The following is a 27,273-nucleotide window of genomic DNA, read 5'->3' as shown; positions in this document are numbered from 1 at the left end:
TTTTCTCCATCCAATTTGACATGAACATGGTTTCCAAGTTCTAGACCTGGCAGTTGTCTGAGTCATGTCTGTTGTAAAAATGTTCATAAAATCTTTTTGCCTTTGCATCTGATTTAGCTACTCTCTTCATGTCTGGCCACCTTGGAGATAGATTCTTTTCCAAAGTTGGAACAGTAGTTCTGAGTTGTCTCCCCAACAGGAGTTGTGCTGGACTGTATCTAGTTGCTGCTACTGGTGTTGATCTGTAGCTCAGAAGAGCAAGGAATGGATCTTGCTGCTGTAGGGTTTTCTTGGCTGTCTGTACAGCTCTTTCAGCCTCTCCATCACTAGTGGATAATGGTGGCTCCTAGTGTCCCTACGCCTCTGACTGTCAGATGCTGGGACTGCACAACAGGGAATGGATCACTTGATAATTGCCCTGTTCTGTTCATTCCCCCTGAAGCATCTGGTACTGGTGCCTGTTGGAAGACAGGATATTGAGCTAGATGGACCACTGGTCAGACCTAATATGGCCATTCTTATGTAATATGATCAAATCATATTTTGTTCAGAATGACTTAAATTCTGCTGCAGTGAATTGTGGTCTGTTGTCCATCACTAGTTATTCAGGAATACAGAAGTGAGCAAAAGTGCATTCCAGTTTACTCATAACATGTTATGTCTTTCAAGTATATTATTTCTATGTACCTGGAAAAATAGCCCACGATGACCAGGTAATGATGTCTTCTGAATCTGCATAAATCTGCAGCTAGTCTCTTCCAAGGTCTCTCTGGTAGGGGTGTTGGTAAACTGTATGGTTCAGCATTGTTCATCTTGAACACTGCATGCAGTTCTGGTTGCCCCATCTCAAAAAAGATATATTAGAATTGGAAACGGTGAAGAGAAAGGCAAAGAAAATGATTAGGGATATAGAACAGCTTCCTTATGAGGAGAGATTAAAAAGACCGGGTGTTGAGTTTAGAAAAGTGATGACTAAGGAGGGATATGAGAGAGGAGGGGGTGCTGTAGTTTTATGCAGAAGAATGCACTCACCGCAGGGGCAGTGGAAGCTTCCTAAAAGTGTGTGGGGGCCACTGGTGCCTGAACCATGGCCTCACCCTCCTGCGCTGCCCCCACACCACCCCTTCCCTCGAGGCCTTGCCCCTGCATCACCCTTCTCCCCAAGGCCCCGCCCCTTCTCCCCAGGCCCCGCCCCCACACTGCCAATTCTCCCCGAGGCCCCACCCTCATGCTGCCCCTTCCCTGAGGCCCCGCTCCTGTGCCACCTCTTCCCCATGAGACCCCACCCCCCCCCACTTGCTCTTCTTTGCCTCTCACCCACTTATGGCTGACCTCCCTTGTTCTGGTGCCCCTAGTTCACCAGAGTGCTTGTTAGTACCCATAAATTGTTATTTAGAGAGACACGGATTTTCTTGAGGTTCAGTTCCGCTTCCTCCTTGCTAGAAGGCAGTTGTCTGTAGTTTTCCTGTTCCTGATTAAAACAAAATAGCTGCCGCTGTCTATGAGTGATTATACGTGTTCCTCACCACACAAATACAACTGCTGTGGAGAATGTGAATAGGGAAGTGTTATTTACCCATTCACACAACACAAAAACAAGGGTCACCAGATGATATGACTAGGCAGCAGGTTGAAAACAAAAGGGAGCCCAGCCTGTCTTCGTGCACTGCAGGGGCACACTGCGGAATCCTTGCCGGGGTGTTCTGAACTCGGTACGTTCCTGGAGCATTGGTCCATTGATGGCTCTTAGCCAAGGGGTCAAGGCCCCACGTTCTGGGGGTCCCTAGCCTGTGACTGCCCGAAGCTGGCAGTGGAGAAGAGGGAGGGGAGCCTGTGGGCAGCCAGGGCACAGGACTGGCCAGGCCATGGGTCAGACCCAGTGTGGCTGCGGGGGCCAAAGCGTGCCCAGGGCTCGCCCCCCTATGCTCTGGGAGTGGGGCCGAGGCCACCCCACGGGTCCCGGGGCCCCAGGAGCAGCTCAGCTGGGGCGACAGACAGCAAATGTGAACACTGGGAACGGGGGGGGGAACAGGAGCCTATATAAGAAAAAGACCCAAAAATCGGGACATCTGGTCACCCAAGGCTCAGCCCGCCGGGCCCGGTTCTCTCCTAGCCCCGCCCTGGGAGGCCCGTGATTGCAGGGGCCCGACTCTATGGTCACAGCGCGAGGTAGAGAGAGCCCATTAGCAGCCCGACCTCACGCTCTCTCCCTCTCCTCAGCATAGGAGGACCGGAAGAAGAGGTTGATATCCCAGAGCTCCGCACAGCCTCGCTCCTTCTCCTTCCGGTGTGGCGCCGTTCGCGTTGGGGCAGGTGAAGTCGGTGCTGGCTGGTCGGGAGAATCCGCGTCCATCCGGTGCGGGGAGGCGCTGGGGGGCCCCTCGGTGGGGGGGGGTCGAGGTGTGGGGAGCCGGGGCGCTGGCTGGGGCCGGGAGATGGCGTGGGGGGAAGCTGGATGGGGGGTGGCTCGGGGGGGGAAGCTGGATGGGGGGCGGCTTGGGGGGGCGGGGGGGAGCTGGATGGGGGGTGGCTCGGGGGGGGGAAGCTGGGTCGGAGATTGGCGGGGGGGCTATGCCGGGCGCTGACTCGCTGCCGCTCTCCCCGCAGACATGGCGATCCGCTACCCCATGGCCGTCGGTCTCAGTAAGGGCCACAAGGTGACGAAGAACGTGTCGAAGCCCCGGCAGTGCCGCCGCAGAGGGGTGAGTGAGTGGCGGGCTGGGCGGCCCGCAGCCCGTGGCCTGACCTAGCACTGCTGCGGCCGCGGACCGTCTGAGCCGCCTGGGGATGCTGTGCCCACGGCTAGCCACATGCCTGACTGCTAGAGCTGAGCTGGGCAGTACTGAACCCTTTGGCGGTAGCTGCCTTGTGCCCACCTCTGGACCAGGCTTCCAGGGGAGCAATGGCTGGCTGAGACCATGGCCGGTGCATGGGAAATACAGGCTGGCCTTAGACTTTCTGCAGACTGATGTTTGGTGGGGGGGCTATACCAGAGCCAAGCAGCCAGACAGTGGCTTGCAGCTGTTAAGACATTCAGGAAGTTACCATTTGCCCTGAGCAGTCGCTGCACAGGCCCATGCAGGTTTAATACATGGAGGCCTTAATACATGCAAGGCCTGACTCAGTTGGCAATGCAGAGCTGTACTGGCTAAGTCCTGGTGAGTTCTGCTGATCATTGTCCTTGTAGCAGAGCCCCCATCGGTGCTGCACGCCTTTAGAATGGGAGGGGTTCTGTGAATTCGGAAACGTATGGTGTGGAATGAGCATTTAAACAAGTCAATGCACATTCTTTGCCATTACATCATGGGTTATTTGTCTGGTGTCTAAGGTGTGCTAAGCACATGACAAAACAAATGGAGGCAAGATATCTGCCCTGAGGAGTGAAACTCTTTCCCATAAAACAGTAGATGGGAGGAGAGCGTAGTGAGATAGGATGTAATCTAGAACCTTAGGACTGGAAGGGACCTCAAGAAGTCATCTAGTCCAGTCTCCTGCACTTATCGCAGGACTAAGTATTATCTAGATTATCCCTGAGAGGTGTTTGTCTAACCTGCTCTTAGAAATCTCCAATGATGGAGATTCCACAGCCTCCCTAGGCAATTTAGTCCAGTGTTTAACCACCCTGACAGGAAGTTTTTTTCCTAATGTCCAACCTAAACCGCCCTTGCTGCAATTTAAACCATTGCATCTATTTATCTGTGTTGATCTACATGTGTAGATAGTAACTTTTTCCTTATTTGAGGAAGCGTGACATGTAAGAGGCATAGACTTGACTTGGCAGTGGTGAGAGAAGTAGCAGTAGAGTAGTGTTATGGTGGTCATATGTTCCAGAGTGTGAAGGCACTGACAGTTGTGAATGTGATCAAGCTTCTCCTGATGGTGGTGCTGCTGAGTGGGGACTCTTACAGTGGAGGGGGGCTACCAGGTGATCACTGATTGCAGATTTTTAGTAGCAGTCTGTCATAGGCATGAATTGCAGCATTTACTTTCACACCAGGATAAGGAACCCAAACAAATGTAGCATTTGATTGGTTAATTTCAGTTCTCGACATTTTGAAATTCTTGTGTTTGCCAGTGTTCTAACACATGTCCCTCAAGGAAAGCTGCTTCAGATTGCTTTTCGTCCACTTAGTTGATCTGGCTGCTGTGGAACAGTGTTATCGGTGGTGGTGTTGGATCTGTGCTGTAAAGTGTTACCTTGTTATCTGACCCTGCACAGAATTGTGCATGTAGGGGAGAATATTTGCCTATTGGTGTTAAGATGTTTAATTGCTAATTGGCCAAACAGTGAGGCCCAACGCTCAACTCACTGGCATTTCCTTGCCTGCAAGTCAGGAATGAGGTGCTTTGTGAGAACTGGAGGTCTGGAATAGAGTTTCAAACCACGACTATACAGCCTGAGCTGCAGTGAGGCTGAAGAGTCTTTCTGTGCTTGCCGCTGGTGAAATCATTATCTTTGCCCAATGAAAAATGTAGTTGTGGTGCTGCAGGCAGAGAGGCCTTCTGTATCAAATGTGCACTGTCAAAGGGAGAGTGACCAAGGCAGGCAGCTGGGTTAGGGTTAGTGGAGGGAATGAATGACAGCTGGCTGAGTTCAGGGCTAAACTGCATTGCTGCCCCTCCCACTTGGCCTGCAAAAGCAATGAAGAGTGACCCTCTGTTACCATCTGCCCCCAACATTAGCCAGTTATCTGGCATGCGGAACTGAGGCACTGAGAAATATTATCATAAATGCTTTTCCCTAGTATGACCCTGTAATGTTTTCTGTGTGAATATGATCAACTTTCTATATCCAAGGGCAACAAAAATGATTAGGGGTATAAAACAGCTTCCATATGAGGAGAGATTAATAAGACTAGGACTTTTCAGCTTGGAAAAGAGATGCCTAGGGGGAATATAAAAAGCAACAGAGAGTCCTGTGGCACCTTTAAGACTAACAGATGTATTGGAGCATAACCTTTTGTGGGTGAATGCCCACTTCATCGGATGCATGTAATGGAAATAGGGGGAATATGATAGAGGTCTATAAAATCATGATTGGTGTGGAGAAAGTAAATAAGGAAGTGTTATTCCAAAAAGAACTAGATAAATTCATGGAGGATGGGTCCATCAATGGCTATTAGCCAGGATGGGCAGGGATGGTGTCCCGGGTGACAGGGGATGGATCACTTGATGATTACCTGTTCTGTTCATTCCCTCTGAAGCACCTGGCATTGGCCACTGTCAGAAGACAGGATATTGGGCTAGATGTACCATTGGTCTGACTCAATGTGGCCCCTTTTATGTTCTCGTCCTGCCTTGGCAGCCACCTCTGTCCTGCTTTTCTTAGCCGTGGGAAGGGGACATACACAATTTACACTTAAATCCAGTTTGTTAATCTGGGTTAACCTGTGCTTTATTTTTTTTTATTCTTGTCGCACCTACAATGCATGAGGCACTGTCCATGCAGAAGGACTGCCTAGTTACACAGACCTACAGCACCTTTGCTTACTTGGGGCTGGTCTACACTGGGGGGGGGTCGATGTAAGATATGCAACTTCAGCTATGGGAATAGCGTAGCTGAAGTAGACGTATCTTATTTCGACTTACCTCGGGTCCTCACGGCACGGGATCGACAGCCGCGGCTCCCCTGTCGACTCCGCTACCGCCGCTCGCCCTGGTGGAGTTCTGGAGTCGACGGGGGCGTGTTCGGGGATCGATATATCGTGTCTCGCGATAGCGATCCCCGATAGATTGATTACTACCCGCCAATTCAGCAGGTAGTCTGGATGTACCCTTACATGGCATTCTTCTCAAACCTTGTGTTTTACACTTGATTTGTTCCTGCATCTGGCTCTGTTCTAGTTTGACAGATGTATCTGAAATGCCATCTTGTTGCAGTTGTAACAAATGGGAAATGAACAATTTCCCAAGGAGATCCTGTTTTCCTTTAGAACAGGGGTCAGCAACCTTTCAGAAGTGGTGTGCCGAGTCTTCATTTGTTCACTCTAATTTAAGGTTTCGCGTGCCAGTAATACATTTTAACCTTTTTAGGTCTGTTTCTAAGTCTGTAATGTATAACTAAACTATTATTGTTTGTAAAGTAAATAAGGTTTTTAAAATGTTTAAGAAGCTTCATTTAAAATTAAATTAAAATACAGAGCCCCCCCAGACCGGTGGCCAGGACCCAGGCAGTGTGAGTGCCACTGAAAATCAGCTCGCGTGCTGCAGGTTGCCTACCCCCGCTTTAGAAGCTGGAGTATCCTAGCTTGAATGTGCAGTATCTGTGAAGGGAGGACTAGCCAGCTGGCTCTACATGTGCAGATGACTGAAATTCAAGTGGCAGTTTGTTGGGTTGGTATAGTTCAGGAATTTGCCATGTCAGGCAAGAATACATAGTGTAGAGCCCAGGGGCTTACAAGTGACATGGAAATTATAGAGTAAAACCTGTGCAGTCTCCTGGGATCTGCCTAGAGCTCCTGGTAAACAGTTAAGTCCTTCTTTCCAAACTGAGTGCAAGTCTTGCTGGGTGTGTGAAGGATGCTTCAGGTGTGTCACTAGTACCAGAATCACTGCAGTTCTGGCTCTTTAATAAATTCCAGTTGCAGGCAACATATGGCCCAACCACTAACTTAGCAAGGCTTTAGGCAAATAACATTTTCCCTAGCCTCTTACATGCTGCTCACACTGAACCATTGTTTCTCTGCAGCGCCTGACCAAACACACTAAGTTTGTGCGAGATATGATCAGAGAGGTCTGTGGCTTTGCCCCCTATGAGAAACGTGCTATGGAATTGCTGAAAGTTTCCAAGGACAAACGTGCTCTGAAGTTCATAAAGAAAAGGGTAAGTGAATTTAACATCTTTGGGTATGTCTACACTTAGAGTTTTTGCGCTGCAAGTTTCACTGGTGATAGGGAACTGGTGAAAGTAAAGCGCTGCTTTGTGTACTCTCTCAATTCCTCAGGCACCAGTGTGTTTACACTACCACCACTTCCATCGCCATGAGAACAGCAGTGTAGGGCAGCTATCCCACAGTGCAGCTCCCTTGATAGGTCTTGTGGGAGGGTGGGGTGAGCAAGAAGGCATTCTGGGTCCCTGCTCCATGCCTCGTGCTGCTCTCCTTCATGTCTCAGGAGCCCCATTACTTCCTTGTTTCTTTTGTGGCACTTTTTAAACCCTCCTGCTGTCTGGCTGCTTTTCCTGCCACATCTACAAGCAAAGGGAAAGGGAGCTTCAAACTTCCTGGGGCTTACAGGGGGAGGGGCGGACGTCCGTTTACCTGGCGTCAGAGCAACGGAGATGCTGGCCAGAGTGGTTGCTTTTGGAAATGGGATAGTCTATGGAGGCCAAAAGGTGTTTACGCTGGTAGAATGTGTCTTCACTTTCAACACAGCGCAAAAAGAACAGCGGTAAGAGCTGTGTACCTCTCGTGAAGGTGGTTTTCTTTTTGCGGTGAAACTTCTGAGTTTCATTGCAAAAAGTCATTAACAAGTGTAGATGCTCCCATGGTTTTAGTGAAAAAAGAGGACTTTTTGCACTTTAAATGGTAAGTGTAGACATAGCCTTACTTCAGAGGGAGTCCAGTTTTGCTAGCTCCTCTCTTCCCTTCCCGCTCCCCCTCCCCCGGCAGTCAGAGGATCCCACCCTACAGCAGACTTGGCTCTGCCCTTATTCAGTGCTTTGAGCAATCAGGAGCCTGGTATAGGAGAGCAGTAACTGCCATGCCTGTCCTAAGTTTAGCTCAGTGGTGGAGAGAACTTAGAGGCTCTCCCTTGAAGGGGAGGTCCTGAAGGGTGATCCAGAACTTGCTTTGCAAAGCTGATGGGAGTGAGACTGAGCTGGATTCATCCAGCTAATCCAGTGACTTGGACCAGCAGGAAGTAAAACTCAAAATTGCTCTGAGCATGCAACAGCTACTGGGATTTGGGTGGGGAGAGGAGCTGGCTGGGGTGGTTCCATCAAACTGAAGGAGCCCCTGTTCTTCAAGCCGTGAACATGCATTTCCTTTGTCTCCCAAAACAGCCTGGCCCATGTTAGGCAGAATAAGAGACCCAGCATTTCATGCTGGTGCTGTAGTGCTGCTCACTGTGCTGCTTTCTTTCATACACAGGTTGGTACTCACATTCGGGCCAAGCGAAAACGTGAAGAGCTCAGCAATGTTCTGGCAGCCATGAGGAAGGCTGCTGCCAAGAAGGATTAAGCTGCAAAAACGCCTGTAACTCATTAAAGTGTGTTCAGAGAATTGAGCAGTGTGGTGGTGTTAGTAGCAACTTGACAACTGGAGACCACTTGCCATGGGGGAATGGACAATGCTGAAATACCTTCAAGAGTAACAAAGGGTTAAACTTGGCCTGTCTCTTGCTTTGGATAAACGTTAATTTTACATTTGAGACAAGGTGGGTGAGGTAACATCTTTTATTAGACTAATTTTTTGGATCTAGACCTGAAGAAGAGCTCTGAAAGCTTATCTCTAACCAAGAGAAGTTGGTCCAATAAAGTATTACCTCACACATCTTGTGTCTCTGCTGGGACCAACATGGCTAGAACAACACTGTAAAGTGTTACATTTGTCTGGTTGAAGAACCAGTATTCATTATCCTAGACAGGTGAGTGGCATACCAGGGTGAGGAAGAAGTAGTGAGGCTGTATGTTCAATGCTTCTCAACTGTGTTGCTTAAGGCATACCTGTGCAAGTGTCTGTAGGATTTAATGCTCCTTAACTAAAGGGGCAGGCTTGTCAAACTGACCTTAGGGGGAGGGCTGAATTACTCCCAACCCCCATGTTCCCTTGAAATAGTAAGAGTTGCACTAGCAAGAGTCAACTGAGTCTCATCCAGCTGCTGTGGAACTCTCTTGAAGTAGTAGATGCATGTGAGCCACTTAACCAACTCCAGGCTTGGAAAACAGCACCAGAGATAGGAGTGCAGTGGCCTGTCCTCCTCCAAGACAAGGAGCTCCTGCTGAGTCCCAGCTGCCTTTGATGAGGGCAAGCTGGGACCTATATTCACCAGCCCTTTAATTAAAGAATGACAGCTGGAAGTCTCAGTAGGTTTTGGGGAGGGCACCTCCTGTAGAAAGGAGCTAGGGTTGGCTGCTCTCAAAGAATCACTTCAGCTCTAGGGTACAGGTGCTTAGAGTAAAGGACTCACCTGCACCAAGCTTAAAAAAAAAGTCTGCAGCTACCATGTAAGATGAAGTGAAAAGCCAGGATCTAGCCCTGTTCCTTTTTACAGAGCTTTCTCTAAGCTGCCATAACCCGTTGACTATGTACATGCCTATTTCAGTGGGGAATAAACTGCTACCACTATTCCTAGCTTCATAGGGAAACTTGGGATACAGACTGATGTATAAGTGATTAAAAACTATCTTCAGTAGATGAGGCAGGACAGGCTAGCTCCATGGCTAGTGCAATGAAAGTCCCAGACCCACATCCTATTAGAAATATTTTAATCAGGTCATAATTCAAATCACTTTGTAAACATAAGTGGGCAATGCCTCACACTAACCAAGGCAGTAGTAAATTAAGCCATAATCAATTTCAGTGGCTGCGCAGCAGCAATATTTATGCTCCAGGTGGTAACTGCCCCAGGCCATCTTGCTTTTGGGGTAGTGTAGAGCAGACAGGGAGAGACCCCTTCTCAGTACAAATGGTTCGTCAGTCATCCTCCAGAGGTACCAAGTTCTGGAAACACTATGTCAAATATTTTGTTGTAGTGCTCAACAAAATGCACTTCTAGTCCCTCTGTAATGAAGTCAGCAAGGTCATAGTAATCCTTCTTGTTCTCCGATGGGAGAATGATACAGGTAACACCAGCTCGCTTGGCCTAGGAAGGAAAGAACAGTTGTAGGAAGTGTATTTAGCAAAGGAAAATCTGTGTAACATGTCTCTGCTAGAAGAAGTAGGTCCCCTTCATTTTGCATAGTCCTGGATTTTACAGATTAAGGCCTCTATCTTAATCTTTGTCACTATCCAAAAATTTTCCTCCACATTAAGAGATGCCAGGGACAATTGAAATGGAAAGTATCTAAGGCTGCCATGTTTGGTCTTAGGAAACGCTTTAGCGGACCTGAATTAAAAAAAAATTTTTTTTTTGCTTGGGTAGTTTAGACAAGGTCTACCTAGTCTGTAGGATTTTAAAACCTTGCTCTAAACAAGGTCAGGCTGTGCAATTTAGAGACAATGCACTGGTTGGCAAGGGCTAAGCAGGCTACACTTTGCCTGCTATCAGTAGAAGTTACCAATGCCTCCTTCGGAGATGCAAACCTACCCCTATCCTTAAAAACCCACAATAGGCCCCTCAGTCTTCCAGAAGCCATTAAAGCTAGATAATCTTCCATTACCAGTCTCCCTCTACCCTCCTATTCCTGGGCAAAAGAGTTACCAAATACTGCCACCATGCAAGGTTTTCCAACATGCTAGATTAAGGGCAAACTACAGCCCATCAGATTGCCATCTTCATGGCACCACAGGCCCATGTCCCTTGGGGGTGGGGGCAGAGGGCTCTGTGCGCTGCCCTTGCCTGCAGGCACTGCCCCCTGCAGCTCCCATTGGCTGGGAACGGAACTGCAGCCCATGTGAGCTTCGGGGGAGGTACCCGCAGGCAAGGGAAGCATGCAGAGCCCTCTGCCCCCCTCCCCCAGGCCAGGGCAGGCAGGGAGCCTGTCTTAGCCCTGCTGCATGCCGCTCCAGGTAAGCAGTGCTGGGCCAGAGCCTGAACCCCTGCCACACCCCTCCTGCACCTCAACCCCCTGGCCATAGCCCTGTCACACCCCACACCTCCTTGCCCTGAGTCCCTTCCTGCACCCCGCATTCCCTCCTGCTCCCCAACCCTACATTCATGGCCCTGCATGCAATTTCCCCACCCACATGTGGCCCTTGGGCCAAAAAGTTTGCCCACCCCTGTGCTAGATACAGCACAGGAACAGCATTGGTGCCAATAAAAGCTGACCTTGTGGCCACAGGCAAGATCTCCATGCTCACACTGCTGGGCCTGTTTGCAGTGTTGTTGGAGCCATGGTGGTCCCAGCCTATTAGAGAGACAAGGTGGGTGAAGGAATATAGTTTACTGGACCAACTTCTTTTGGGGAAAGAGACAGCCCTGAAGAAGAGCTCAGTGTAGCTCGAAAGCTTGTCTCTTTCCCCAACAGAAGTTGGTCCCATAAAAGGTTTTCCCTCCCCCACCTTGTCTCCACTGTTAACACCCAGGAGTAAGTGGTCCAGCATTACAGTGCCGCCAATCATAGCAAGCACTCTAGGGCCATCCCCATTGTTACGCACCAGCAGATGATCATAAGGGGAAAGTGCTTACTGCAATAGTCTTCTCCTTGATTCCACCAACAGGAAGAATCTTTCCAGTTAACGACACCTCTCCAGTCATGGCCATGTTTTGCCTCACCGGACGATTCATGGCCAATGACAGTAAGGCCGTTACTATGGTACATCCTGCGCTTGGTCCATCCTTTGGAGTTGCTCCCTGGAGAGAAAAAAAGCCACATTGTGACAATCATTCAAACCAAATCAGAGCTTGTGTGAAATACAATCATCATGATGCTACACAGATCAGCAGCAGAGCCCACTCCCACACCTTTGTTGTCACCAGCTTAGTATGGTCAGGGGAACAGAAGCCCAATTCCAGACTTCAGCAGGTCTCCAGCTTTACTGGCTGATGTTGCAACATTTGATTTACTGCAAGGATGTTTGGCTGAAATGTCACTGGTGGAATCTTGGATGTAGCCCTGCTCAAACATCACGATTGTCGATACAGCGCTAACATTAGCTTCAGCAGTTCTCTCAGCCTGTGGTTTTCTACCTGTGGTCAATGGGGGGGCGCGTCTGCAGACTACATCTAAGATTTCCAAAGGGATCCTCCACCTCCATTTGAAATTTAGAGGTCTGCAAATGAAAAAAGGTTGAAAACCTCTGCACTAAGCCATAGGACACTAGGATTAAAGATACCACAGATTCTGGATGCGCTTACAGGTGAAGAGTAATCTAGAAACTCAAAGAGATGTAAGCACCTCCTGAAGCACTTCCTTGTATCCTGCATGACACCCGTTTTCCACTCACCCCACTCAGGAGGTGGGGAGAGGCCAGGCCAGGGGCTTTACAGCCTGTGTGACTACTTACCAGAGAGGGAATGACCATGTGGCCGCCCTGCAAATGTATAATATGGAAATATCATTAAGGAAGGCTATTGACGTTGCTTGTGCTCTCGTCGAATGGGCCCATATCTGCTGAGGAGACGTTGCCGATGCTATCTCATACACAGTCCTGATACAAGATATTATCCCTCTAGAGAGATGGTTTGTGCAGAGAACACGTGTCCCTTCATGTGGTCTGCATAGGATATGCACAGGCGAGGTGAAGCACGAAACAGTTCAGTCCTGTTCAGATAAAAGGCTAGACACCATCTAACATATGGAGGTGCTGCTCCGCTGTGGAGGAATGTGGCTTAGGGAAGAACACAGGCAAATATACAGCCTCATTCAGATGAAACTGGGAGACCACTTTGGGTGTGGCCAAAGCATTACCTTACCCCTGGAGAACTGCGTGTAAGGAGGCCACACCATCAGGGCCTGGCAGAGGTGGGCTATCAAGAATGCAGTTTTTTGAGACGAGGGGCAGTGGACAGGAAGCAGGAGGCTCAAATGGAGGCCCCATCAGAGCTGTTAAAACCGTGTCCAGGCCCCACAAGGGGACAGGCTCTCGGACCAGAGGATGCAGGTGGAGAAATCCTTTCAAAATTTCATCACCATAGTGTTGGAGAACACTGATTTCCCTTGGATAGGGGGATGAAACGCTGATATTGCTGCCAAGTTTCAAGCCTGATTTCTGAAGGTGCAGCAGATACTCTAAGACGTCCTGGATGGAAGTCCTTGTCGGACAGATTCCACATCACACAAAAAACCTCTTCCACTTCACTAAATAGGCCGTCCTAGTGAAAGACTTCCTGTTGTTAAGTAGGACCTGTTGGCTAGCCTCTGAACAATGCTCTTCCTCCTCGTTCAGCCATGCCAGGTGGTGAATGGAGCTGATCACCAGATGTAGCTGTGGTCCGTGTGAGGTCATCGGGATGGAGAGGAAGCGGCATGGGAGGCTGGACTGACAGAACAAGGGGATCTGAGAACCAGCACTGTCTCAGTCACGCCGGGGCAATCGGGATGAGTCTGGCTTGATCCGCCTTGCGCTTGGCGATGATCTGGGGAATGACTGGAATAGGAATATAGCAGTCGACTGTCAGCTACAGTGGAAGGTGTTGGAGAGGGAGCCTGCGCTGAGTCCCGGTCCAAGAGCAGAACAGGCAACACTTCCAGTTTTCCCTTGCCGCAAACAGGTCTATTGTGGGAATGCCCCAAATTGTGAAAATAATCTGAAGGACACAAACCTTCAGGGGCCATTTGTGGTTCAGGGAGAAGATCCTTCTGAGATGGTTCTGCACCCCTGGTAAGTGGACAACTACTGGGGTGATGTCCTCTTCGATGCAGAACTGCCACAGGTTGATTGCCTCTAGGCAGAGTTCACATAGTACATTGTGGTGGTATTGTCAGTGAGTATGTGAACTACTGAATGCCTGATACAGTCCTGGAAGGCACAACATATGTTGGGGATGGCCTGGAGCTCTAACACATTGATATGGAGTGAGGCTTCCTTTTCCAGCCACAGGCCCTGCACCCTCAACAAGTCCAAATGTGCCGCCAAACCCAGAAAGGAAGTGTTGGTAACCTCCAACTTGATTGGGACTCCTTGGCAACACTGGGTGGGTGGGGACTCCCACCAACGCAAGGACTCCAGAACTGGTGGAGGAAGGCGAATCAACCTGTACAGAGAATGCAGGGCAGAGTGGTAAACTGTTCTGAGCCACATCTGAAGAGGGAGAAGGCGCAACCTGGCAAACTGGACCACCTGGGTGCAAGCGGACATGTGACCCAACAGGCTCAGACACACGTGGACTGTCGTGGAAGGCTGAGATTGCAGACTGAGGTACACCTGTGGAATTGCCTACAAGTGATCAGTTGGCAGGTGGGGGGTTGGGTTGTTTCAAGGCTAGAAGAAGGGGTTCAGGAAAGATTTCTTTCACGATGCAGTCCCCACCAAGTATGGGTTGTAACTGATGATATCTGTATGGGTTCCAGTGGGGGTGGTAAGTGGCAAGTGGTGTGCAGTCAGTGGGTTTTTTTTTTCCTGTACTGAAGCAAGTTTTCTCAGGTATTTGAGTGTCCTTGTGTGACACTCTCCTCAGAACAACCAGAACCATGAGCCACCGTGTTATCTCTCTGACTTAGCAAGAGCTTTGCTGGAGCCTCGACTGAGACAGCCCCCGGCCACACCAGTCTGTCTGCCTCACCAGCCAACTCCTCACAACTGCCAGCACAAACCTTGCCTTGCATTCAGTGAACCGCAGTCCCCGAGTTCCCCAGGCCCGTCTCTCTGCAGTGTTTAGTCCTTCTCACTGGACACTCACTGCCTCCAAAGGCACACCTTGTCCCTGGGTTAAATCTGGCAGTTTGCAAGCAGAGCTCAGGGTCTGAGGATAGCACAAGTATCTTCTCTCTCAAGCACGGTCCATTACCATAGTATCTGTGCGCCTCATGCTATCTTCACAGCCTGCCTTGGAGGTAGGAAGTGCTATTATCCCCACTGTGCAGACTGGGAGCGAGACACAGGGGAACACTAAGGGTACATCTACACAGCCTGTGGTCTGGGTCAACAGACGCTGCCCAGCAGGGCTTGTGCAAACACACTAAAACCAGCTGAGTAGAAGGCGCTCTGAGGTTCTGGGTCAGGCTGGAGCTGGGGCTCTGCAGCTGATCCCCTTCTCTGCACACAGCCAGTTCTAGGCCAGCTAGCATGAGTCCCGCAAGCCTGAGTCTGTCACCCAGGCGGGGAGGCTCACTGCTGCGGGCAGTGTACACATTCCTGGTGTGAGTTAGAGGCCTATGAGGATGGAAGTTTTACCAATGTGACTTTCCCCAGCTTACTTTCCCAGGGACTCTGGTGGAGCAGCGAATTGAACCCAGGTCTTCTAGTTTCCAGGCTACCGCTTAGTCAAAGGGCAAGTCATTTCACCTCTGTGCCTGGCTTTCCCCATCTACCCAACGGGGGCACTACTGCCCCAAAAAGTGATCCCAGCTAAAGAGCAGTGTGAATAGTATCACCTCGCCATGTGCTTGCTGAGGAAAGGAGCTGGCAGCAAAGCTCATGTGAATATCTTCAGGAGTTGCCAGGAAAAATGCCATCTTTTAATTTACTCAGGTATTGCTGCTGAAAGCAGGTTTTCTACACAGTGCATGCAACTGGGCTAAGAGGCTCTACCTCTACATGCCAGCTCTACCTGTCTAGGTCCTTATACAGCCCCCTCTTTACCTCTGGCACGTGCAAGTGGATGTGGGAGGTCACCAGAAAGTCAATGGTGGGTTCCTTCTGCATCAGGAAAGCTCGCGCAAATGTGTACGCTATTTTGGCGCTCTCTTTCATCACATCTCCCAGTTGGCCTGTTATTTCAAGGGACCCGTCCTTGTTTTCCTTGTCTTTGGGTCGCCGCAGGGACGTTTCAATAAATAGAGTGGAACCTCCTATGAAAAATGAACATAGGAATCTTTAGAAAAGTTCAACAAGAACCAGACTAGAAGCAGCTTGCGCCCACCACTCCATATTAATTTTGGTGAATATTTCCCCCTGCACATAACCAAGCGCTCTGGGTTATCAGGAGCCCCCTCTGACAGAACACTAGTGTACAGCAGCAGTCTTTAGAGGAGGCAAGAGGGCCAGCACATGCTACTGGCACTCAAACCAGGAAGCAAGGTCTCTGGTGAAACACAGTCCATATGCCATGGTGCACCATGCTTGTGTACCTAGGCAGCACATCGTGCTGCTGGAAGATAACGGGCTCATGCATGCACGCCTACAAAAGTCTTTACATTCAGCATTAGTCCCTCCCACAATATGAAGCCTTGGAGAAGCAGAACACTGGCTTGAAGCCAAGAGGGGTCTGATATGAGGGAAGAAATGAGCATCAGCTTTCAGCAGAGAACAAGTCAGGAGCTAAAGTAGCCACAGGAGGGAGTTTCAGTAATGCTAATAAGGCTCCCCCACTGGACCAAGGGGGGACATATTACTTCCTCTCCTGCACAGCTGCTTTTAGAAAAAAGGCATGGAAATTTCCGAGGAGCAGTAATTCAGGTCCCCAGCTGCTGCTCCCCATTCAGCACCAGTAACTCTGCCTAACTGGCAAAAAGGAAGCGAGTTTCTCCTGGAAGCATGACCACCCAGGACAAATGCCCACCTTGCTAATCCCCCATTGACTCTGCTGCAGCTGCATCTTACCCATAGCTGTCCAGGCCAGGCCCATCACCACTCCAGGAGGAGTGATGTCATACATCCGATCCACAGTGAAGATGGGCTTGCCAACAAAGTCCTGCAAGTTTTCAGCAGTTACCTCAACTGCCTCTGCTTCTCCACTGACAATCTTATAGGCAGATTTCCTTAATACCTGTGCAAGAGAGTGATTAGTTACTGCAGAAAGCTGCCAAGGCAGAAAGCACACAGAAGACGACTTGACATTCACAGCACCCTCACCTTCTCCACCTGCTTCTGCAGGTTCCTCACTCCACTCTCCCTGCAGTACTGCTTGATGAGAACAGTCAGCACATCTGATGAGATCTTGGTCTTGGTTTCATCCAAACCACTCAGGACACGTGCTTGAGGGACCAAGTACCTCTGAAAGAAATCAACCACCATGTGTTCCTGTTAGTCCCTACAACTGAATGCTTGGTCATCCCATTTCACCCAACTTCATTCTGCTCAATGAATGCTTTCTAGACACGCCTAGGACTTGTCTCCATTGGAAATCCAGTATTATCCAGTTGGGAGTGCAGGTCTGTTTGGACCTGTTCTACATGGCAGTGTTCCCTTGAACACTGTACCCAAGTTGACTGGTTGTGCAGAGCAGACGCTCAGGTTTACTCTGCTAAAATACCCTTTTCTGTCATTTGATGCAGTCTGTGCACAGCAGCACTTAATGGTTCGTTAGTGAGATAGCGTCTCACCTCTGCAATTGCAAGTTTCTCTTGTGCGACATATCCTGACACATTGATCATTTCCATTCTGTCCCGCAGCGGCTCTGGGATGGTGTCTGTCACATTGGCAGTACAAATAAAGAGCACCTGGATATGACAAGATAAGCCTGGTTAGGTGTTTCTCATGGGCATGCTGCTTCACTTTACTCTATCCCCGAGTTCTATCCCCCTACAGTTGGGAAGTCAGATTCCAGAGCAAGCTGTTCTCTGCCCCCAAGTCAATTAATCACACGGCATACAGTGGGAAGTCGGAATGCTCTGATGGGAGCATGGGGAAGCGGCATTTGCCACTGTAACTAGAGAACAGGGACCCCAGCAGCAGCATGTGGAAGAAACCCAGATGAACATCCACACTGAAAGTCTCCCTTGCAGCAGTTCGGAAAGCAATTATATAGGCAGGGCACTGGCATCCTGTCGCTGAAAGCAAGCCCCGCTTTGGCCAGTTAGAAGTGGAAGAGGAGGCCCTGTGCTCACTAGCTGGCAGATGATGCTATGACAGCAGTGTACAGCTGGCTCCCAGTCCAAGGCTCAGGCACCCATAGGACTGGGAGGTACCTAGTTAGATGGAACATTTTCAGTACAGTGTGTATAGGTTTGGACCCACAATCAACTCCAGTTAAAAAGACTTATGTGGAACCCAGTGTCTCAATTACATCTCCCTTGGCACAGAGAGTGTGTTCTATCCTACTATCTTGTTCACTGAATCCTCAGCAGTTTTAATGGCTGGGGCGTCTCAATATATTTGTAAGCTTCCATCTTAAACACCCAATTGAACGATACCTTTGATAAATCTACAGGAACATCAAGGTAATGATCCAAGAAGTTAGAGTTCTGTTCTGGGTCCAGCAGCTCTAGAAGGGCTGAGGATGGGTCACCTTGATAGCCTCGCCCAATTTTATCCACCTACAAGTGACAGAAGAACTTAAGAAAATGTAGTAGCATGAAAAGCTTCTTACCAGGATTCATTTTTACTGCAAAGATTTGAGTGCATTTGTTCATGACGAGCAGCTGTTTCACACCCTTGCTCCACCAGACTGAGCTTCTTCAAAGACCACCTTACTCAGGTGTACCCAGGCGGCAGCACCCTGTCCCCATGGCCTCTAGGAACTAGCATGCTTGGCAAGAAATGGGGTGGTTGTTAGTACTCACAGGAAAAAAGTTGTACAGAAGTGACCCACGGGGGCTTCTAAAGTGTCAGGGGGAACAAAAATGTGTGGCAGCAGCACATCAAGAGTGGCCACTTACAGTAGTCCCAATTCTTTCTTTGAAAGTGGTGTCTGCTTTGATGGACTAATGCAACATCACACTGCATTAGTCATCAACTCCATTTGAAACTGTGTTAGGGTCTGTGATGGGTTTATCTTGACTTTATTATACTGCAACTTTATACACTGGTTGCCTTCTTGAAATATTTTTTCATGCTAGTGGAAAGTGTTGGGTTGACAACCCAGAGTCCTATAACTGCCTGTGAATCGGGATCAGCACAGATGGTGACAAGGTAAGCTTCTTACTCCTCATGCCACTGCTTTAAATCCAACCTAGAGGAATTTCCTCCTCACCCCCTAGGGCCAGAAGAAAAATTGGGGTTTTGTGCCCATTCACCCCCTTCACCACCTATGCTGAGTCTGCCACTGAGAGTGTGTGTATGTGGGTGCTGGCTGATTACACTGGGTGTTCAAGGGCAGTAGCAAGCCAGACTTTGATCTGAAAGGCCTTAGTGCAGCAATCTTAATTGACACGTGTATGACAGGAGACTAAACATTTGGGTTAACTGCCTCAGTGACTTAGGAGCGCAAACCCCATTGAAAGTCAATGGGACTTTGGAGATTTGGAAAAGTTACCCTTGGCGTTTCCCTGTAGCCTGGGGAAGAGCCAGGAGAATTATCAGATACATCACCTCATCGATCAGGATCAGGGGGTTTTCTGTCTTGGTCTTCTTTAGGCACTGGATTATTTTCCCTGGCATTGCTCCAACATACGTCCTCCTGTTTTATGAGAGACCATATTCAGGGAAGAGAGATAGGGTCGTGCACATATCAGACAACATATCATGCAATTGAGGGAATAATGTGCTTAAGAGGCAGCACTTCATTTTTTTACCTCTGTCAAGAATATTCTCAATGACTGCTCTATAGCATCCCCATCAAAAACCCATCTTGCCTAGTTCCAACAGTGGTCAGGGCTAGATACATGTTTGGACAAATTGCCTGGACTGCAGTTTTATTTCTTAAGTTTGTTTTGAATTTTGGGACAACTGGTTTTTATTCCATTGTATTTTGTGGAGAATCTCAATGCATTTTTTATACCGGGGGCAGAGAGGGCAGAGCAGGGGATTTCTTCATCCCCTCAGTTGGGGGGATCAACCTCCACCCCACACAGTAAGCTGGCCCTTTATGAGAGTTTGGGCTCAGTCTCACATGGCTCTAGTTTGCCTCCCAGAGAGCATGTGACCAAGAGCCAGACTTGCTGGGAATTAGACAGGGCAGCCTGTGCTCACTATGAGCACTACTGTTTTGGGATGCTCTCCAGGGACCATGATCTGGGGAAGGCAGGATCAGTGGAGGCTTCCTGGCTGCATGTGTACACAAACAGGGAAGAAGACACCATAGGAAGTGGCCCTGGGAAGCAGTGGACCAGAACAGTTTTGAGTTTGAGGATGGTGGCCCATGGTTGAGGTTAAGATTCTGTCACAGTTATTTTTAGTAAGAGTCAGGGACAGGTTGCAGGCAGTAAACAAAAAATCACGGAAGTGACTGTCAGTAGCTGCTCCAGCCCTGCTGCCACTTCTGTGGCAGGGGCTTACCGCCACTGTTCTAAGCCCAGGGGGGCTGACCCAACCCCGACCACTCCTTTACCCTGGGGCCGCTGCTTTGGCGGCCCTGGGGCTGACAGCTACTCCAGCCCTGCCACTGCCAAAGAAGTCACAGAGGTCCCAGAATCCATGACTTCCATGACAGAATCGTACCCTTACCCATGGTTGAGGGTCCAAAGCCAGGGGGCCCACCTACAGCATCACTGAGAAAAGTGGGGCAGAAACCCTTGCAACAAAGGGAAGAACAACTATTTAGAGCTAAGCAGTGCACTCAGGTCCAGGTGCAGCTCGAGTGCTCGGGAAGGGGCAGGAGATCATTTTGTTTAGCTTGGACTTTTGTTTTAATCCCCAAAGGACTGGATGTCTCAATCTGACTACAGGGCTAAATCACATTAGAATAACTGGCACTCTCAGCAAGGAGGAGCTGGTATCCACAAAGAAGCAGAGGCCTCAAATGAGGAGTAACTGAGGCATCAATGCTGGATGGGAGAAACCACTCATGCACAGCAGGATTAAGAACCTTTGAAATATGTTTACTTCTTTCTCCCTATGTATCTTGTGGCAGGGAGTTTCACAAGTAAATTTTACTCTGCAGGAGTTGCCCTTTGTTTTGCTATTTTAAAAATGTTGTCTTCATTTCACTGAGTGCCCCCAGTTCCGTATTACAGGAGAAGGGGAACACATGCCAGGCTGGTGCGCTCACTTATTGGGTGATTTGGAATCCTCTTGTTCTTGTCCTTCCCAAGCTGACTCGTCCGCATCTTAAAATAATTCCTTAGACAGGAGCCCTGAGCACACCAACACCAACATTCCAACACATCCGAATGGCATCACTCACCTCACCATAATTCAGTGGTGTCAGCATTTACATTGGGGAGCTTTCGAGCTCCACTGCAAACAAGCATTTGGGGCTGAGGTCTTTGAGGTTTCATTTTAGATGTATTTCAAAATAGGTTAGCATGTTTAAAAATTGAAGTTCCTGGATTTGGATACACTTGTGAAATGGTGATGGCTTTGTGTGGAATGTTCAAATATCACTTACTAATAAATAGTACAGAAGACACATGCGTACGTTTTTAATACTATATGGCTAGTGTCTAAGCAGTGTTAGCCAATACACACATATTACGCATAGGTATTATGTGCATGGTATTAATATAATATATATTTTATATATTATAGGTTTTGGGAAATTACATTAACTGGGGGGAGGGATAGCTCAGTGGTTTGAGCATTGGCCTGCTAAACCCAGGGTTGTGAGTTCAATCCTTGAGGGGGCCACTTAGGGATCTGGGGCAAAATCAGTACTTGGTCCTGCTAGTGAAGGCAGAGGGCTGGACTCGATGACCTTTCAAGGTCCCTTCCAGTTCTAGGAGATAGGATCTCTCCAAAATGAATGTTCCCACAATTCTGTTCACCCATGTCAAGTATCCCACAACACTTTGCAAAGCTGAAGTCAGCTTTGGCATTAGAAGATAGGAAGCCTGTCAAAGTCAAGATACATGAATGCTGCATCCTAGCACTGGTTGGACTGTATCTCTATACCCAACTGGTTTGGAGTGTAGTGTCCAAAACCAAGATAAGAAAAGTACAGAACAAAACAACGAGTTAAGGAATTATTATGAACTGGTGAGTTGGATTTTAATGACAGGTATAAATACTACTAACTGAAATGCGTATCTATGAAGCAGGGTGGGTGAGGAAATATCTTATTGGTCCAACCTCTGTTGGTGAGAGATACAAGGTTTCAGAAGTTGGTCCAATAAAAGATATTACCTCACCCATATATCCTTGAAGTGCACTTTCTGTGGAAGGTGAACACACTGCAAGAATTTGCTTCCCAAAAGAGGGTCTGTATGTCTCCATTTTGTATTGTTCTGCTTTGTCTTTATGCAATACATTTGGCTATGTTTCGTTACTTGGTCTTGAACATTTTTAAGAATGAACTGCAAATGTAGTCAAACAATCGGCTACATCCTTTAGTCAACAGCACCTTTCATAGAGTAATTGGAAAGGTATTTGGGGCAAAGTTATAGAACAGCCAGAGAGGAGCAGAGAGCATGATGTACTTTAATATATATATATATATATTTTTTTAATTGATATTTGTTTATTTTAAAATCCTGCCCAGGTCATCACTTTAATCGCTTTCCAAAGACAAATCATCTGCTATATCCATATGATCCTTCTCTTGACTATGGGCAGGGGTGGTGAGTTGTATGGGCCCGTGGTGCCTGGGCTCCAGCAATATTCAGGGCCCCGGGTCCCAGCTCCACCAGTGTTCGGGGCCAGGTCTCTCCCCCGGCCCCACCTGCCACCCCTGCATGCCTCCCCCGAGTGTCCCTGCCTGTGCCCTGGGCAGTGGGCAGCTGCACCCTGCAGCTCCCTGCTCTGCCGAATCCCAGCATCAACTGCAGCCGCAGGGTCCTAGCACCCCCCAACCCTTAGTGCCAGGTCAGGCTGACCCAGACCATGCCCTTCTGCCTCGGACGGATGGACCCTTCCCTTTTCCGGCGGGACCCTCCACCAACACAGCCCCCCCCCCACCCCACCCGCAGTCACTGCTCCTGCCCCACGCTGGGCAAGGGGCAGCCCCATCCCCCACCCCCAGCGAGGCTACAGTGAGGGACAGCAGCAGGGGAGGAGGCGCACACATGATGGCAGCCCTCCCAGCACCCACCACAAGGGAGGCGAAGGGGCTTCCTGGACCTGAGAGGGGTCCTAGGAGCATGTACTGTGACAGTGGTGTGAGGTGAGTGTGCTGCTGGGGGAGAGAGGGGGGCCTCTTCCCTGGAGCTTGCTGCTGCTGGTGCAGGGAGGGCTGGAGGGAGTCCTCCTCTCTGGCCCCAGCCGGGGGCAGCCTGCCTGCACCCCAATCTCCTCATCCCTGGCCCCGCCCCATCCCAGAGCCTGCACCCCCAGCCCCCACACCCCAACCCTCTGCCCCAGCCCTGAGCCCCCTCCTCCACCGTGAACCCTCATCGCCGGCCACACCCCTGCAGCCTAACTCTCTGCCTGAGCCCCTCCTACACCCCACCCCAGAGCCCTCACATTTTTACATTATTTTAAAATATAGATATAGATATAGATATATAGATAGATAGATATATAGGCTTACAAGGCAGGTGTGGGGAGGCAGGACTTGGACCCATTCTTGGCACCACCAAAAATTATACAAACCTGCTGCCCCCGACTATGGGAATTTAAATTACATGCACATTTCATCAGCAACTAGGTCACTGTAAAGGTTGATAAAAACTCGTTGGGGTGAGAAATTCTCGAGTTAAACTGACCTGTGCCCTTTGATTTCTGCCACATCAGTCATTCCTCCGACACTGAAGCGGAAATACTGTCTGTTTAAGGCTCTAGCGATGGAGCGGGCAATGCTGGTCTTGCCAACCCCTGGAGGGCCATAAAAACAAAGAATCTTCCCTTGGGTTGATCCTCGCAGTTGGCTGACTGCTATGAATTCCTGACGAACAGAAAATGCATTACAGGCAAGTACTGGGCAGCCCCACATTCAACCAGGAGAAAAAGAACATCACAGTTACCCTGAGGAAGTTTTTCAGTAACGCAGGGCTGGAGGACTTTACCTGACACCATTTATACCCAAGGAGATAGGTAAGAAATAGCTCCTCAGATTAACCTCGAAGGACAGGGCTGGTAAAGATCCTACGGCACATCCTCTCCTGGCCGGGGCACACCAGGCTCCCATAGGGCAACAAGCTGACAGCTATATATGGAGCCCCGCCATTCCACTGTCTGCTGGGATGGAGCCGCTTCTCCCCTGTGACTTAGGAAGTGGGATTCTATGCCTCTCTCCTACCCTCACTGGTTCTTACCTGCCTCTCCCAGTCAGTGTGCACTCCGCCCCTACCGTTCAGTGTTCCTGAACTACTTCCCCATTGAGAGAGAGAGAAATGTCTTGCCTCTGCTGCAAAATGAAACTGGACCAATACTTGCATGTTTCACTCTGCAGGACATAGCTCTTGTCAGTTTCACCCAGTTGCAGAAGCATGGTTCTCTGGTTCTAGCAAGTTGCTGTAACAGATGGCGGCTGCACGGAGTGTGGGCCTGTGTGTCCACAACAGGCTGGAGCAGCATGCCTCTAAGTGGTTTGAGGTTGTCTGAGCACAGGGTACCCCAGATAGTTACGGTATATACCATCCTTGCCCTACAATCTGAACTCTGCCCTCTGAATGACACCTCAACTGCCCTGGCAGACGTGGTAACACTATTCTTTCTGATGAGGAGGAGGACCGTGAGGATGCAGTACAAGAAACTGTCAGACGGTGTCCTCACAAAGGCAAAAGTCTCATTTCGGGCAGGCTTAGAGAACACCAGCTGGCTGCTCCCAGCTTATGCTCAGCCACTTCAACCTGCTCTGCACAGCCCACCCTACAGTTACCCTTTGTCCCAGAGGGAGTCCTTAAGACAAGCGTTCACCCGTGCCCTTCAGTGCTCTGTCATGCATGTTACCAGTGTGCTACCATGGCAAGAATAGCCACTGCGCTCCTCTGCTTGCAAAATCCACATAACTCAGTGCAGAAACAATGTGTCTGCTGTCTCTGGGTGTGGATGCACCTATCCTCATATCACAGTGTGAGCTGTGGCTACCTGATGCAAGTGGCCCCTGCACCAATCAACACAGCCACCCTAATACTGTGCAGTTTAGTTGGAGTGCATGCAGATGAATGACAATGCAATTCTGTGGGACACAGCACAACACAAAAAAATGGCACATTTACATAGTTCTCTCTCATGTCTGCTTATTATAGGGCAGCCTTGCTGAAACATACTTACAATATATCCACAGCAGCTTTTTCCAGCTGCAGGAGGTAGCTAAGGTGCAAGGGCAGCCTGGTGTGTACCTTAAGCTCTGTGTTTCCTGGATTTTAGAGGGTTAAATATAGATGCACTCTACATTCTGGAAGGGTATGAGGCATGGCTGGTAAACCCGAACTCTGCATTTATGACGTTTCTGGGCAGTGAATAAATGTTAATCAGGAAACTATTTCCCTACAGCGTTTTCTCATTTGCTCAGTCCCACCCAGTGGCAAAATGGTACACAGCGGTTTAAAATCGGAAGAACATTCTTTTAGGTCAGTGGTTCTCAAACTTTTCTAGTTGCCGCCACCGCCGCTCCCCACCCCCCTTACCAGTAACGGAATCTGTCCGCGCCCCCCTTCCATTACTGCACAGCCAAGGCTTCCTCAGCAGCGGAGCCTGGGCTGAAGATGGAGCTGGGGATGTGGGAGGAGCTGGTCTGGGGGTGGAGAGGGGATGAGGGCAGAGCCGGAGTGAAGCTGCGACTGAGGTCGGAGCTGGTTTGGGGACGGAGACGGAGTGAAGGTGGAGCTGGGCCTGGAGATGGAGCAGGACAAGGACCTGAATGGGGTTGGAAGCGGAGCTGGTCTGGGGGCAGAGCAGGGCTGGAAGTGTGGCACTCCCTCCCCACTCCCTATGAGGACTGGCCCCGACCTGGCCACATGCCCCCCCCAACATTCCTCTGCGCCCCCCCTAGGGGGATGCACCCCACACATTGAGAACCACTGTTTTAGATGTCAATGACAAGTCAATAGAGGAGGAACAAAAATCTTGGGCTCTAGTTTGAGATCACTGAACAGTAATAAGCAAACTACCCTTGCTACCCTTATACAGACAGAGGCACTAAAATATGCCGCTACCCACCCTACCCCACCAAGGCTCATGCATCTCCCCCATTAGACACATGAGGAAACAAACTGTACAGAGAGCCATGAGCCAGGCTGCACAATGCCACCTAGAATGGCATACACTGCCTTACCAGAATTCGCTTCTTGACATCATCCATTCCATAGTGATCCTCCTCCAGAACTGCCTGAGCTCTGCTCAGCTCCAGGTTCTCCTCGCTGCATTTACCCCATGGGATGGATGTCAGCCAATCCAAGTAGTTCCGGGTAACACTGGCAGCAGCACACAATCAAAACAGTCAATATTGCAAAAACCCAACACACCAGTGAAAGAGAGAGTTTCATTAAGATGAGTGGGATTTAACCTGTACTCATGGGGGCGCAGGGGAAAATGGATGGAATGTCCTATCAGCTTTGTCCCAGGAGAATGAGTAACTACCCCTAGGCTACTGTTGCAACATTGTTTTGAAAAATATGAACATCTCCATTTGCAGAAGGTCTTTGATATCTGGCAGGGCACAAGCCCTTGGATTAGGAAGTGTCTTTTTGTCACTTAAAATTCTGTTCAGGTTTGGCTGAAACAAACTTAAAAAAAAAACACACACCTCTCTTCTGTTTGCATCGTGCACGGAGATTTTGGCAGTCTCCCAAAATAACAACTGCACATGAACATTCTGAGGTTGGGCTAATGCTGCCACTGGAGCAGCAGCAGAGGGCACTGTACTAGCAATACCTGGGAGGAGCTGCCAAGGCAGATTTATAGGGAATGGGGAAAAGTTTCCAGGCTGGGCTTCCCCAACCAAGCACCCTTAGCTACTGGGGAGTCACAGCACCTCCCCCATTCCCCCCCTCGGCTCCTGTCTCCAATGGCCCACCCCACGCCCTCTGGGATAATAGCCTTCTCCTGCTGCCAGTTAATGCAGTTAGTCCTGTAGCTCAAGTGGTAGCTGTCTGTGCTGCTGTATGTACTGACGATTTACAGTTCAAACCTGGCTGACAATGCATGATGGGGGGGTGAGAGTTGTTACAGTTGTAAGTAAAAGTTTGGGTCTCCCCCCCCAAAGAATACACACACAGAAAATTATAAAATATATTTAAAAATACATTATTCAGATGGCAAAGGCAAGTTCTCGAAAGTTAGAAAACCAGATTTACTCTGGCCCCTGCAACATTAAATCTGAGCCCTTGTGGTATGCCCCATACAGTTTAACTGCATGGTCACATGCTATTTTTTTTCCATAGGACCCCTGCCTCATTCAGCAAGTGGGACAGAATCACAAGAGGCAGAATTAAAGTTGCACAAGCAAACGTGAGTCTGCCATTTCCTAATTTTAAGGTGCTTGATTCTGCAACCTGAAGAACATTCATTGAACAGTTAGAATCATAGAATATCAGGGTTGGAAGGGACCTCAGGAGGTCATCTAGTCCAACCCCCTGCTCAAAGCAGGACCAATTCCCAACTAAATCATCCCAGCCAGGGCTTTTTCAAGCCTGATCTTAAAAAGCTCTAAGGAAGGAGATTCCACCACCTCCCTAGGTAACCCATTCCAGTGCTTCACCACCCTCCTAGTGAAAAAGTTTTTCCTAATATCCAACCTAAACCTCCCCAACTGCAACTTGAGACCATTGCTCCTTGTTCTGTCATCAGGTACCACTGAGAACAGTCTAGATCCATCCTCTTTGGAACCCCCTTTCAGGTAGTTGAAAGCAGCTATCAAATCCCCCCTCATTCT

At 49.2% G+C, this 27,273-nt stretch overlaps 2 protein-coding genes across 3 annotated transcripts in view; one reads left to right on the top strand and one right to left on the bottom strand.

The window, feature by feature from the left end:
* The first annotated feature begins 2,204 nt into the window (after positions 1-2,204).
* On the top strand, positions 2,205-8,222 carry RPL36 (ribosomal protein L36). 2 transcript variants are annotated; one of them, XM_065422009.1, is made up of 4 exons: positions 2,205-2,313; positions 2,608-2,702; positions 6,689-6,823; positions 8,091-8,222. In XM_065422009.1, the coding sequence occupies exons 2-4, from the start codon at positions 2,610-2,612 to the stop codon at positions 8,178-8,180; spliced, it is 318 nt and encodes a 105-aa protein (XP_065278081.1). In that variant the 5' UTR covers positions 2,205-2,313; positions 2,608-2,609; the 3' UTR covers positions 8,181-8,222. The 2 variants fall into 2 exon arrangements, with proteins under 2 accessions (XP_065278081.1, XP_065278080.1); XM_065422008.1 differs by having other exon boundaries at positions 2,241-2,356.
* A 1,188-nt stretch (positions 8,223-9,410) lies between these two features.
* Positions 9,411-27,273, bottom strand: part of LONP1 (lon peptidase 1, mitochondrial) — a 43,782-nt gene continuing 25,919 nt past the window's right edge. Inside the window, exons 9-18 of the mRNA XM_065421926.1 lie at positions 25,675-25,813; positions 23,162-23,340; positions 18,954-19,041; positions 17,837-17,959; positions 17,027-17,143; positions 16,557-16,697; positions 16,305-16,470; positions 15,345-15,553; positions 11,290-11,454; positions 9,411-9,804 (exon numbers count right to left, since the gene is read on the bottom strand). Of these exons, the coding sequence (XP_065277998.1) occupies positions 9,640-9,804; positions 11,290-11,454; positions 15,345-15,553; positions 16,305-16,470; positions 16,557-16,697; positions 17,027-17,143; positions 17,837-17,959; positions 18,954-19,041; positions 23,162-23,340; positions 25,675-25,813 (1,492 nt within the window). The 3' untranslated portion in view covers positions 9,411-9,639. The remainder of the gene's footprint in view (positions 9,805-11,289; positions 11,455-15,344; positions 15,554-16,304; positions 16,471-16,556; positions 16,698-17,026; positions 17,144-17,836; positions 17,960-18,953; positions 19,042-23,161; positions 23,341-25,674; positions 25,814-27,273) is intronic.

Source organism: Emys orbicularis, chromosome 24 (assembly GCF_028017835.1).
Source record: "Emys orbicularis isolate rEmyOrb1 chromosome 24, rEmyOrb1.hap1, whole genome shotgun sequence".
In the NCBI taxonomy this organism is placed as follows: Eukaryota; Metazoa; Chordata; order Testudines; family Emydidae; genus Emys; species Emys orbicularis.
This window is presented reverse-complemented; position numbering and strand designations above follow the sequence as displayed.